The sequence below is a fragment of the Cryptomeria japonica genome, chromosome 9 (assembly GCF_030272615.1).
Source record: "Cryptomeria japonica chromosome 9, Sugi_1.0, whole genome shotgun sequence".
In the NCBI taxonomy this organism is placed as follows: domain Eukaryota; kingdom Viridiplantae; phylum Streptophyta; class Pinopsida; order Cupressales; family Cupressaceae; genus Cryptomeria; species Cryptomeria japonica.
Genome location: NC_081413.1, coordinates 589252251 through 589265588, shown reverse-complemented (window position 1 = coordinate 589265588; position 13338 = coordinate 589252251). Strand labels below are relative to the sequence as shown.

Here is a 13338-nt window from a genome sequence, read left to right as displayed (position 1 = left end):
GTAAGTCCCTTTGTGAAAACAACAATTCACATCAAACCATTGAGTTACCCACATGTCAATAACTGACCATAGAAACCTTGGAATCGTCTTAGTTGATTAGATATTTAACATCGGAGGTGATTTTTTTCAAGAGGGTAAAATACTTTGGTATTCTATTAATTGTTCGAAGTGCCTAAAGAAACATCAACAAAATTGGTGCTATAAGGAGGGCTTGATTATTTGAGTGTTGGATCTTGTCAATTCACACGACATTTGAATGAATTATCTCAATTTTTTAACCCTCTTTTGTGCTCAACATAATTGGTGCTAGAAGGAGGGCTCTTTGACGAATTGTCATTCAAGTTATGAGTTGGAATGGTGCTACATTTGCATGGTGGATTCATGAAATTTGACCCATAAGATCCAAACAATATTAGCCAATTACATTCTACAAAAATAATATCTATAATTTAGAAAATTAAAGCATTTTAACTTTTTAAAAATGAAAAAAAAGTTAACAAAAATAATTATCAAATCTAATTGGTGGAGAAACAATTTAATAATAAATAATTAACAAAAATAGTTACAATAGTACCTAAGAGCAAGAACTAATAAGATTTCATATTAAAAGTCATTTTTAATAACATTACATAGATGCACATCGATCAATATAATTAGTTTAGATTTTTCTAATGTGAATACTCATGTTTAGAAAATTGTGATTATATGACTTGTAAATTGTTTAATTTTTTAAAATGTATTAATACTCTTATGCATATTTGAAAATTTCAACCACTTTATTGGAGGTATTCATTTAAAAAAAATTAATTGGTTAATGTGTAATATGCACACTCTAATATAACATCTCACTACCTAAACTCCTATGACTTTAATTGATATAAACTTATCTATTGCATTTTTGTAAATGCGTGTGTTTGGAATAACCTTTAATTGTATATTGATATATTAAGTTTTAGACTAGTCTATAGACTATATTTTAGAATTTTATGTATATTATTATTTAAATTTTTGATTACTTATAAATAATTACAAAATATAAATCTAAAAATTTGTAATGTAGGATTAATTAATAAATAATATATATTTTTTTAAAATTATAATGATTTAAGAGAGTATTTTTCAATTGAATAATGTTCATTTTAAAAGATTGTATCTAAATTATGACAATATATTACTATATTGAGGTGATTACTTAGTTATAAAACTATAATTTTTTAGTTTTATAAGAACAAAGTTAATTAGTTAAATTTACTTTTTCATACAATGTTCAAGATGTAAATATGAAATATATAAAATAAAATCACATATCCTAAGTTATCTTGATTTGATTTCTTGGATATATGTTTTGACTTTTATGACACTCCCCAATAACCATTCTTAAACATCATTGTCAAACATCAATATCTATTTACACCTCATCTAGACTAAAATATGATAAATTGTGTCTTACTTCATTAACTAAAATTGATTAACAAACAGATTTGAATGCCCAAAAATAAAATCAAATTCGAGCGTACCAAATTGATGATGATCCTAATCCCAAAAACGGTGAGTGCTTGCTGCGTAATCTTGAATTTCATTATTTAATGATAGTGGGGCCAGGAAGCTTCTATAATACTGTCAAAATAAATATCTTCTTTTTTATATTGAAACTTTCAAAATAAATATCTTGATAAATATCTCTTCTCTAAACCAAACATTCAAACACATGCGACGTGCCTCATGACTTTCTGGATAACCTAAGTCAGTCGGTCAGTCCGCACTAAATAGATGATGTTCACTCTATAAATACCATGCAACTCCTCATACACCACACCCCAATCCACTCAAACAGAAGGGAAGCCCTTTCTAAGAAGAGTTTGTTGTAGAAATCTTGAGATAAAGAGAAGATGGTGGCAGGAAGTTTCAGTATTGAGATGGAGTCTCCAGTGGAGGCAAAAAGGCTGTGGAAAGCAACTGTGGACTCCCACAACTTATTGCCAAAGCAAGCACCAGGCCTCATATCAGACATCACACTTGTTCAAGGTGATGGAGGAGTTGGCACCATTCGACACGTTAAGTTCACTCCAGGTAATATTTTGGTTTCACTGTAAACTTGCACCGTGTTTAAGAAGATATATTGTTTTTCGATGAAGTTATGAAACATAAGAATTAGAGAAATTGTTACTAATAATACGATATAAAATTGTTATTGCAGCTAACAAGGATTTCAGCTATGTGAAAGAGAAAGTGGACTTAATTGATGAGGCCAACCTGGTCTATGGTTACAGCCTTGTGGAAGGAGGAATGCTGGGCCAAAAAGTGGCGTCAGTAAGCCACAAGGTTAAATACACCCCCAAAGCAGGGGGTGGAGCCATTAGTACTTATTCCTGCAACTATGATAGCCTCCCTGGTGTTCCCCATGATGAAGCCAAAATTGAGGAGATCAAGGCCAATAGCACTGGTTTGTTCAAGCAGGTGGAGGAATATCTGATTGCCAATCCCACTGTATACTGCTAGAATCATCATGATCCCCCTCTTTCTCGATGGCAGTAGCGCCACTTGCTCAATAAAAACGTATATGTATCTCATAGTGATAAAACTACTAGGATTCCCCTCTTTCCCAGTAAAAATATGTGTCTTAATTATACAGACATGATCATGATCATGTAATTATTCAATTATGGTCATGTAATTTTGAAATATGAGTATAGTTTGTCTTATGGTCTTTATAGAAAAAGGTTTCATAAATATGGATAACCGAAATAATCTATCATTTGCTGTAAATCAGAACTAAAATTTATGATATGTAATATTTTATTTGAAAAAAAAACAATTCATAAAAAATTTGGCATGGAGTTTTTTTTACTAATACATAGAATACACAACCATTCACAATATAATAATAATATTTTTACTCATATGTACATTTATCATATTCTAACTTTTTTATTTTTAACATATTTCTTTTCTTTTCAAATGACTTCATAATATTTCGTTCACATTGCACTATTTATTTATTAAAATTTTAAATATAAGTATGTTATCATAATAATTTATGCAAAGTCCAAAATCAAATAATGATCTTTAAATGGGTATAATGTAGGTAGTCAAGAGTCAGCCTTTATAGTTAATCAGCATGCTTTTCTCTAGTTTGTATCAGTTTCTCTTAGCTTTCTAGGCTTGATTCTGCTCTATTTTCTTAGCCATTTTCCAAAATTGACTCTATCCAGTTTTCAGTCCGTAAGGCATTACTCTTTTGTAATTTTTTCTTCAGGTAATATAAGTTTAGTCTTTGTCTTCTTTTTTTTTTTTTAAAATTATTTTAATCATAATTATTATCCAAATCTTTTAAACATTAAAAAAAAAATTTGTATTATTTTTCATATAATCTTAATTGGGCATGCCTCCCACTAGGTCTAGTACAGTGCTAATTTTTTGTTGAGCTTAGATTCCTCCACACTAGAATTGTTGTGTTTTGTATTCCACTTTGGGTTGTGAGCTAGTTGGTCATTGGTTTTTTTATCCCTTTAGATATAATTCTCTCATGTATTTTTACTATATTCATATACCATTAGTGCATTTTACCCTCTAAAAAATTATAGATCAATTGTAGGGTTTACAAAAGTGACATTTGTGACATCCCTTCCCTTAAGATATTGGTTGTCTTGATGCATTATTATTAAGTCAAGCAAAATTAATGTAATATCTCACTCAGTGTGTAATTTTAAAAGTCTTAGAATAAAGAGGGATATAACTATTGAACTTAGTTATATCTTTTTAGGTTGCGTTCATCATATCATACTAATCCTACAAAACTATACTTTGATCTACCTCTGTATTGTGCTATTGACATTGATGGTTCTCCAATATTCTACAAAGCTCTATTATTAACATTTTTAGTTCTTATGAAAAAAAACAAAAACAAAAAACATTTTTTAAGCAAATGCAACCTACAATAATTGAAATTGACTCAATCTCAAGGTTTTAAGGAGGTTTGGATTGAAGAACGTAACAATACAAATCTTGCAATGTCCCCTCTATTGAAAGCTCCTGATGCTAGGGTGTCTTCACGGGCCTCCTAGAAATGTCAGGTTTCCACAGGCTCATGGCGACTACCTCTCGCTCCAAACAAGGTTTATTTCCTGACTTCATGACTGGAGGACTCGTTGATCAATTGTTTACTCCCCCTACGAATCCCAAATGAGATTGTGATTTTAACCGTGGGCAAATGCTTCGTGGAAATAGGGTTTGGAGAAATCACGTGAAGACTGGAGACAAGCCTTCCCCTGAATCACAATTTCTTCCTCCTATGGCCCAGCCAGCAAAGCGTGCTCAGAAAGTTGAACAAGGGATGGATGTTTTGCAGGAGGTTGATGAACATCTAGATTTTTTTGCCAAACAAGGCTTGATTGGTAGATTTAGGGGATCCTGTTCTTTCTGATGATAACCAACACTTGGTATCCTGTTCTTTCTGATGATATTCAAATATATCCCTCTGCGAGGGAATTTTTTGTTGCAGATTTTTGTAAGCTCAAGATTCGTCGCATGGTTCTTTGTGACTACCAATGGGACTACAATGAGCACCTCCTAATGTTGAAACCCTGGCACCTTTCATTTGATCTTTCCAATGAATTTTTCTCTGTAACTCTGATTTGGGTAAGATTGTCGAACCTTCCTTTGTAGTTTTGATTTGATTCTTGTTTTGAAGCCATTGTAGATTCCTTTGGGAATTTATGGCAATTGATGAGGTCTATTCAAAATATCTACACACCACCTACGCTTACATACTAAACGAGATTGAGACAACAAAAGACCTCTCACGTGATCTCTCTCTTAGCACCAAGCGTGGATGTTGGAGTTATATCATAAGCTATGAAGGTATATCATTTTGATGTCATATATGCTACACTATGATATATATCTTAAATTTTAATTTAATCTATGTAAAATACGTCAAGAGATATCCTTTTCTAGACGTCTATTTTTAATCAATTTTATACCTTCAAGTCAAATAGGCATCTCGAGAAGGATATCTCGCCACATATTTTATATAGATTAAATTAAAATTTAAGGTATATATGCTCTTGGCAGTCAGCGAGATTAAAGCATATACTAAAATGTAAAGATATATATTGGACTTTATTTAATGATAGCATAAAACATTATTTAATGGTCAGTAGTATGGTCATGGATAGGGTTAGGGTACTTAAGGTTAGTATTATGGTTAGAGTTAAGGTTTACATCATTGTTAGGGCTACAATTAGGGTTCACATCAAGGTTAGGGTTTGGTTTAGGTTTTAGAATTATGGTTAGGGTTAGGATTTAGGATTACAGTTAGGGTTAGGGTTAAGGTTACTATTATGGTCAAGACTAAGGTTTACATCATTGTTAGGATTAGGGTTTGGGTTGGGTTTCAAGGTTAAGGTTATGATAATGGTTAGGGTTTATATCATGGTTAGGGTTAGCATCAAAGTTAGGGTTTGGTTTAGGTTTAGGATTATGGTTAGGGTTAGGGTTAAGGATTACAATTAGGGTTAGGGTTAGGGTTAGGGTTTAGTGTTAGGGTTAAGTTTATGGTTAGGGTTTGGGTTTATTATTAGTGTTACAATTATGTTAAGAGTTTATATCAAATATAGGGCTATGGTTAGGGTTAGATTATGATTTGATTAATGATTATTTAATGTAGGGTTAGGGTTTAGTGTTAGGGTTAAGGTTAGTATTATGGTTAGAGTTAAGGTTTACATCATTGTTAGGGTTAGGGTTAGGGTATTATTTAGGTTTACGATTATGGTTAAGGTTATGGTTAGGGTTAAATTTATGGTTAGGGTTAGGGTTTATTATTAGTGTAACTATAATTATAGTTAGGGTTAGGATTACAATTATAATTGGGAGTAGGGTTAGGATTATAATTTGATTTATGATTATTTAATGTAACACAACTTAGAGAATCACGTATATTACAAATAAATAGTAGCACAAATATGTTATGAATATACGCTTATGTCTAGGGTACAAAATATGTACACATTCTCCACTCTCCATCATTCTTAGGTGCTAACAGAATAGGGACCGCACAAGGGCTTAAGCTTTCTCTGATCAAAGCTTTCCTCAAAAACTCCACTACTTTTCTATTCAGTTCTTAATTCTCTACTGGTGTCATCCAGTGTGTAGCTTTGTTAGGCAAACTAGCTCCAAGAATCAAATCCATATAATGACTATTGCTCCTCATAGGTGTCAATCCATCAGGTACGTTATATGGAATTATGTCTTCATATTCTGTCAACAACTTCTTTATCTCCTCCAATTGTCCCTCTTCTAGTTTCAAATCAAACTTCTTAGGGATTAAGGCATAGCACATATTTTCACTCCTTAAACCATCCAGAAAATTTTCATCCATCAACCAAACAAATTCTCACATTTGTACAAATATAACTCGTATGAGTCTCCTCCAAAGGCAACAAAGTTTGTTTCATCCCATTTCCAGCAATACTATATATGTTCTTTCTCCCATCATGCAATGCTTGTCTATCATACTGCCACAATCTTCCTAATAGGATATGGCATACATCTATAGACATAATATCACACAAAAATTCATCATGGTATGATCCAATCTTCAATTTAACCAAACATTGTTCACTCACCAGTACCTTATTATCATCTCGAATCCATGCTATCTGGTAGTGTTTAGGGTTTTTTAACCTCCACAAATTCAACTTATTCACCAACTCCTCGAAAGCTAAATTATCTGAACTACCACTATCAATTATGACTTTGCAATACTTACCTTCAACCTTACACCTTGTCCGCAATAAATTATTCCTCTACAATGGTTTCTAATCTATTTCATTCTGATATAGGGTTCTCCTTATCATCAAAGCTTCTCTATCTTCAGGTTTATTCAGAGATCTGACAGGATCCTCCTCAGCAAAAGTGGTTCTTCCACTGCTCTTTGTCTTCCTATTTGAATTACTTTATTTACATTCAAAATCTATGTGTCCCCCTTCTCTGCACTTAAAGAAAGTTCCCCAAACCTCCTCTTTTTATCTCTCTTATAACCCTCATTCTGGTAGCCACTTTGTCCACCATTCTGGTAAAATTTCCTATCATCTCTCTAGAGAGAATTATCATCTTTTCCTCCTTCCTTTCCTTTGTTTTTTTATACAAAAGATCTTCCACTTTCGGTAAAGGTTCCGCCTCTCTTAAATCTTCCTCCTCTTCCTCTCTATCTCTACTCATGTCTTTTGTTCAACTTTTCCTTAGCTTTCAGGGCATATTGATAAGCCTTTTCCACACTCTATAACTTGATTAAACTAATCTCCTCTTGTATATAAATCCTCAATCTATTGATATACCTCGCAATTTGTTCAACCTCATCCTCGACATGTTCGAATTTGATGTTCAACTTGTAGAATTCTTCAATATACCCCCTTACGCTAGACTCCTTCTACTTCAAGTTTTGCAACTTCTGAAACAAATTCACTTGATAATCTACTGGTAAGAGCTTTTCTTTCAACTTACTCACCATCCTATCCCAAGATTTAATTTTCTCCTTGCCTTTAATTTGTCTGTCTCCCTGCAAATGTTCCCACTACAATGATGCATGTCCTTTCAACTTTGTGCAAGCATACTTCACCTTCTTGTCTTCACTTGTGTTTTCAAAATTGAAATATTTATCCATTTGCATGATCCAATCTATCAATTCATCCGAATCCAAGTTACCACTATATTCTGGTGGATTAAAATGTGGTTTGTTACTCACGCCAGTTAGGGCTCTCAGCAACCTTTCATCTCCTTGCTCGAGTTTTGGTTGACCTCCATCTTTTGTTTCAACATTATGCACTTGTTCATCATCAATATTTTAGACCTCTTCTCTAGGCCATTTCAATAGCTCCCAATCATGTCGTAATCTATTTCAACATATCCATCACCACCGGATCTACATCTCTCCATGCTCCACCTCTAACATTTCCTCTTCGTGCCATTTAGACAAGTCCTCTATAGCTGCAGGTCGGATATGCAATTTACCACCCTACAACAAGTTTCAACATGATACAATATTCTTGGATGAAGAACCTTCGCTCTAATACCAACTAACACAACCATGGTAGGAGGGTCCTCAAAGAGAACAGTCTGAACCATGCAACAAGATTAACACAATGGAAACAAAAACATCGAATAGAGAGAATTCCATATCGGACTTTAATTATAATATGAATTCAAATATAACTAGTCGGTATCATCCAAGCTACATGCAGGGTAACCGGCTTGATTACAAAACATATAATCTAGAACCCAAGAGGTAATCAAATTTGGCCTATCTCTATCTTATCATTACCTACTCGCTCTAACTACTCATATAAGATCTAATACATCAATATATAACATCTGGAACACATCCAGGTCAACCAAAGAAGGATTTCAATCCCCAAGGTGAGAAAGTGTAACATGAAAATAGGTTGGCCCTAAGTATGAAGAAAAAATCCTTTGGAAAAAAGATGAAATGAGATGTGGACCAAAAGGAAGATTAGCAAGGTGTATGGGAACATTGAACGAAGTGCCAATCAACTTCGCAAGATAAGGAAATACCATCCAATTGTTAAGGTTCAAACTGGTCCGAAAAATGAGAACTCTAGACATTTTGAAAGCGAAATCCTACCGGAAAAGGATCCAAATGAGCTGAGATCTAGGACCAATGTTCAAAAACATGTCTACAAGACAAATCCAAACCTGCACAGAAAATGAGCAACTCAGAAGGGTCCGGAAACACATAAATTGAAACACAGAACATGACTAAACAAGAAACAAAACAAAAACAAAATATTTTTGGTTGAAGAAAGATTTATAATGAACCAAGGATGCTCCTGCATCATAGAATAAGCTCAGAATGGTTGTAGGGCTCGACAGAAGCGGTGCGGCCGCTATCCCCCCTGTGCATAACACAAAGGTTATTTTCGATATATGCCAATGTAGTCAAGGTATTTTTGAAGCGAGAATAGCCACAACCATTATATTAATGATAAAGAAGTCTTAATTTTAAATGATGGTTTCTTTATGAATATATTTTCTATTATTTAAAATATAATTAATTAATTACCTATAAATTTAAATTATTTTTTAATAGTATATACTTAATAATCAAATTAATTTTTAAATAAAGCACAATGAACTAATAAAAGAAGAAGATAAGTTTTGATGTGGAACGTTAACCAATACATGAAAAATAAGGCTTCATATTAAGTCATTTTTAATAACATTACATAGATGCATATCAATAATAATTATTATTAGTTTATAATTTTATTACGTGAATATTCATGTTTAGAAAATTTTTATTGTATTAGTTTTTAAAATTTATTAATATTCTTATGCATATTTAAAAATTTCAACCACTTTATTGGAGGTATTTAATAAAATAATTTGAATTGGTTGATGTGTAAGATGCACACTCTAATATAAAGTTTCACTAACTAAACTCCCACAACTTTAACTATAATGATTTATAAGTATATTTTGAATATATTTAGATTGATTAATGTTCGTTTTAAAATATTGTATCTAAATTATGACAGTTTATTACTATATTGAATGAGGATATTACTCAGTTCTTGAACTTATATTTCTACTTTTATAGGAACAAAGTTATTTAGTTAAATTTTCTTTCTCATATAATATTTAAAATGTAAAAAAATCTAAGTTTTTTAATTTTATGGAGGGTTGTCCATAAATTTTATTTTCTACTCGATACAAAAGCAACCTCTTTGACCAAGAGGTATCAATTTCAATAAATTCATTCGGGGTACAACCATGACCTCATCCCTGATCCATGTTGGGCTCATCAAGAAACTTTTAACTTCTCCAATAGACCAATGGCCCATTGAAAAAATCTAAGCATTTTAAACCAAGTAGATTTTTAGGTTATCTTGAGTTGATTTCTTGGATATATATATTTTTACTTTCTTGGCACTCCCCCACTATTCTTGAACATCATTGTCAAACATCAATAGCAATTTACACCCCATCTAGACTAAAATACGATAAATTTTATCTTATTTCATTAACCAAAAATAACTTTTAATTATTGAAATATATGATATTTACCAATTCTCAACCATTCACTTAACTTTAATACAATATCAACCTGACTTTCAACTTTAGATTCCAAACTGACATTTCTTAAATCTAGCAACCTTAATCCCAAAAATTCTGGATGCCCAAAAAATTCAAGTTCCATCACATCAAATTGATGATGATCGTACTCCCAAAACATTAAGTGCTTGCTACGACATCTTGAATTTCTTCATTTAATGATAGTGATAGTGTGGGGCCAGGATGCTTTCAAAACAGTTTCGAAACAAATATCTTGATAAATAGCCTATCTGTTCTCTAAACCAAACATTCAAACGATGCGACGTGCCTCATGACTTTCTACGACTGTGAAAGGCAACGTTCATACGAAAGAAGAGAAGATGATCTTTTGTTTCTCACTGCATTTAATGAGCGTTACCGAGAAAATCCAATTCCTTTAGTCTAAACCACTGAGAGACCACGTTTCTTTGACTTTAAAATCACTTCATACAAATGAATAGCTCTTGGTATTCACTCTATAAATACCATGCATTCCCTCATACACCACACCCCAATCCATTCAAAAAGAAGGGAAGTGTTTCTAAGAAGAGTTTAGTAAAAATCTTTAGATAAAGAAGATGGTGGCAGGAAGCTTCAGTATTGAGATAGAGTCTCCAGTGGAGAGAAAAAGGCTGTGGAGAGCAACTGTGGACTCCCACAACTTATTGCCAAAGCAAGCTCGAGGGCTCATTTCAGGCATCACACTTGCTCAAGGTGATGGAGGAGTTGGCACCATTCGACACGTTAGGTTCACTCCAGATAACATTTTCCTTTCACTATAAACTTGCATCATGTTTAAGTTGTACTGAATCTATATTGTTTTTCGATGGTGTTATGAATCACAAGAACCAAAGACATTGTTACTAATAATACGATATAAAATTGTTATTGTTGCAGCCAACAAGGATTTTAGCTATATGAAAGAGAAAGTGGACTTAGTTGATGAGGCCAACCTGGTTTATGGTTACAGCCTTGTGGAAGGAGGGATGTTAGGGGGTAAAAGTGGCGTCAGTAAGCCACAAGAATAAATACACCCCCAAATCAGGGGTAATGGTGGATGCATTATCACATTTACCTGCAACTACGATAGCCTCCCTGGTGTTCCCCATGATGAAGTCAAATTTGAGGAGATCAAGGCCCAACCCAAGGGTTTGTTCAAGCAGGTGGAGGAATATCTTATTTCCAATCCCACTTTATACTGCTATAATCATCGTGATCCCCCTCTTTCTCGACGGCAGTAGTGTCACTTGCTCAATAAAAACGTATATGTATTTCATAGTGAGAAAATTAGTAGGATTCTACTCTTTCTGAAAGGCAAAATCTAGCTCAATAAGAATGTGTGTCTTAGGCCAATGGTAAAGTTTTTGGAACTTTCTCAATGTTGGTTCAGAATTTAGCCATAGCTTGGTTTCCAATAGTACCCTCTTTCCAATTAATTAGAAAAAATAATAATATGTGTATCTGTTGCAAAAGAGTGATACTTTCTTAAATAATCAGTTATGATTTTAGTTATGGTAATTGTAATTTTGCTTTATCTTATGGCCTTTATATCTAAAGAGATTTCATAAATATGGATAATAGAAGTTAGTTTTATATATATATATATATAGCATAATTTTTTTAATTTTTATATAAAAAATTCAACGTTTACAATATAATAATAATATTTTTATCCAATCTTTAAACATATGCACATTTATCATATGCTAACTTATTCTTTTATTTTTAACATGTATTTTTTTTTTAAAAATTGCTTCATAGTAAATTATGCATATTGCACTATTTATTTTTTAAAATCTTAAATATAAGTATACTACAATAGTAATTTATGCAAAGTCTAGAATCATATAATAACTTTCCAAAAAGTTTTTTAGTGGATATAATGTACATAATGAGGGGAACTTGTTTTTTGCCCTTGGTACTTTATTAGCATGCTCTTCTCTAGCTTGTATTGGTTTCTATAAGCTTTCTAGGCTTTTTTTGTTGTGCTTTGTTTTATAAAGCTTTCCCTATGGTCTTCAAAGAAAAAAAATTAATAAATATGGATAACATAAGTAATGTATATATAATTTGAGGTGAATCAAAAATAAACTAGCAAACCTATATTTAAAAAAAATCATGTTAAGGATGCCAGAGATATCAATTTTGAAGTGTCTATTTGCTTGAAAAAATATGTGAAGTCCCACAAAAAAAGAGAAAACAATTATAATCTAATCTGAATTGTGGGCGAGCTACTAAAACTGTTTGGACTACCATCTGAACCGCCCCACACTCAACACATCTAGTAATTTGAGTTTCAAAGCCACAAACACTTACCATATTTCCAACTACTTAGCCATCTGATCTACACTTTGGAGCAATAATTACTCTATTCTTTATTAAAGTAAAAATTAAAAATTAAAAAAATTACTCTTATACTTAAATAGTCTCAGTTTTTCCATTCTTCATCTCATTCACCTAAAAAAGTACTAAATAATCGATTTTTAAAATTGAAAAAAGAAGAAGGTATTTTTAAACTATTGAACCAAGAACATAACATAATTTCGGTAACAATTAAAGAGATTTCTTCACAGTTTATTTAATGGTTTCTGAAAAATTATTCTATAAATAAGTTTGAAATTGATCTTTTTAATCTTGAATGTTGGGTTTGAAATAGATTGTACTGCTCTTTCATTCTATTTTTTTAGTGGAATGTCTACCCCAAACATATCTTATTTTTGCAAAGTGGTAACTACCTCATACCAATCCTAAAATTAAATTTTTAAATGAATTTTTCAATGAAATATTCACATCTTAGAAAGTCAGACTCCTTACTAAACTATATGATTTGAAATTTTATGTAAGAATGCACCTTTACGAATAATTGGTTATGGGTTCTTTTCTTTGAAATTTTAGTTATGATTAGGCTCCACTTTGTAATCCATTTCAAGTGGATTTTGTTTTAGGTATCCACAAAATTCAACCTAGTCCTATCATCAATCAATCAAGAAATAACAACATAAAAATGAGCCCCATTCAAGTACAAAATGTTGTCATTCTCAAGGTAACTTGATAGTGCAAGATTGAAAATTGTTATCACGTCTAAGTGAAAGATTGTTGATAGTGTTCATGTTTTCAATATAATTTAAAACTTATTAGTTGATTCACATTGAATAGAAGAAACTATTAAATTCTTAATGCATGTTACCTGATATCTATTTATGAGGAAGCAATGCATTGTATTCCAAG

General features: G+C 32.1%; 1 protein-coding gene across 1 annotated transcript; it reads left to right on the top strand.

The window, feature by feature from the left end:
* The first annotated feature begins 1804 nt into the window (after positions 1-1804).
* Positions 1805-2787, top strand: LOC131071859 (major strawberry allergen Fra a 1.07). The gene is made up of 2 exons (XM_058007824.2): positions 1805-2070; positions 2198-2787. The coding sequence occupies exons 1-2, from the start codon at positions 1890-1892 to the stop codon at positions 2497-2499; spliced, it is 483 nt and encodes a 160-aa protein (XP_057863807.2). The 5' UTR covers positions 1805-1889; the 3' UTR covers positions 2500-2787.
* Positions 2788-13338: the final 10551 nt, after the last annotated feature.

Excerpts from the sequence above, each read along its gene's own strand:
- LOC131071859 (XM_058007824.2), top strand. The coding sequence starts at position 1,890 with ATGGTGGCAGGAAGTTTCAGTATTGAGATGGAGTCTCCAGTGGAGGCA. Across the intron at positions 2,071-2,197 it reads ACACGTTAAGTTCACTCCAG|CTAACAAGGATTTCAGCTAT; the intron begins GTAATATTTTGG and ends TTGTTATTGCAG.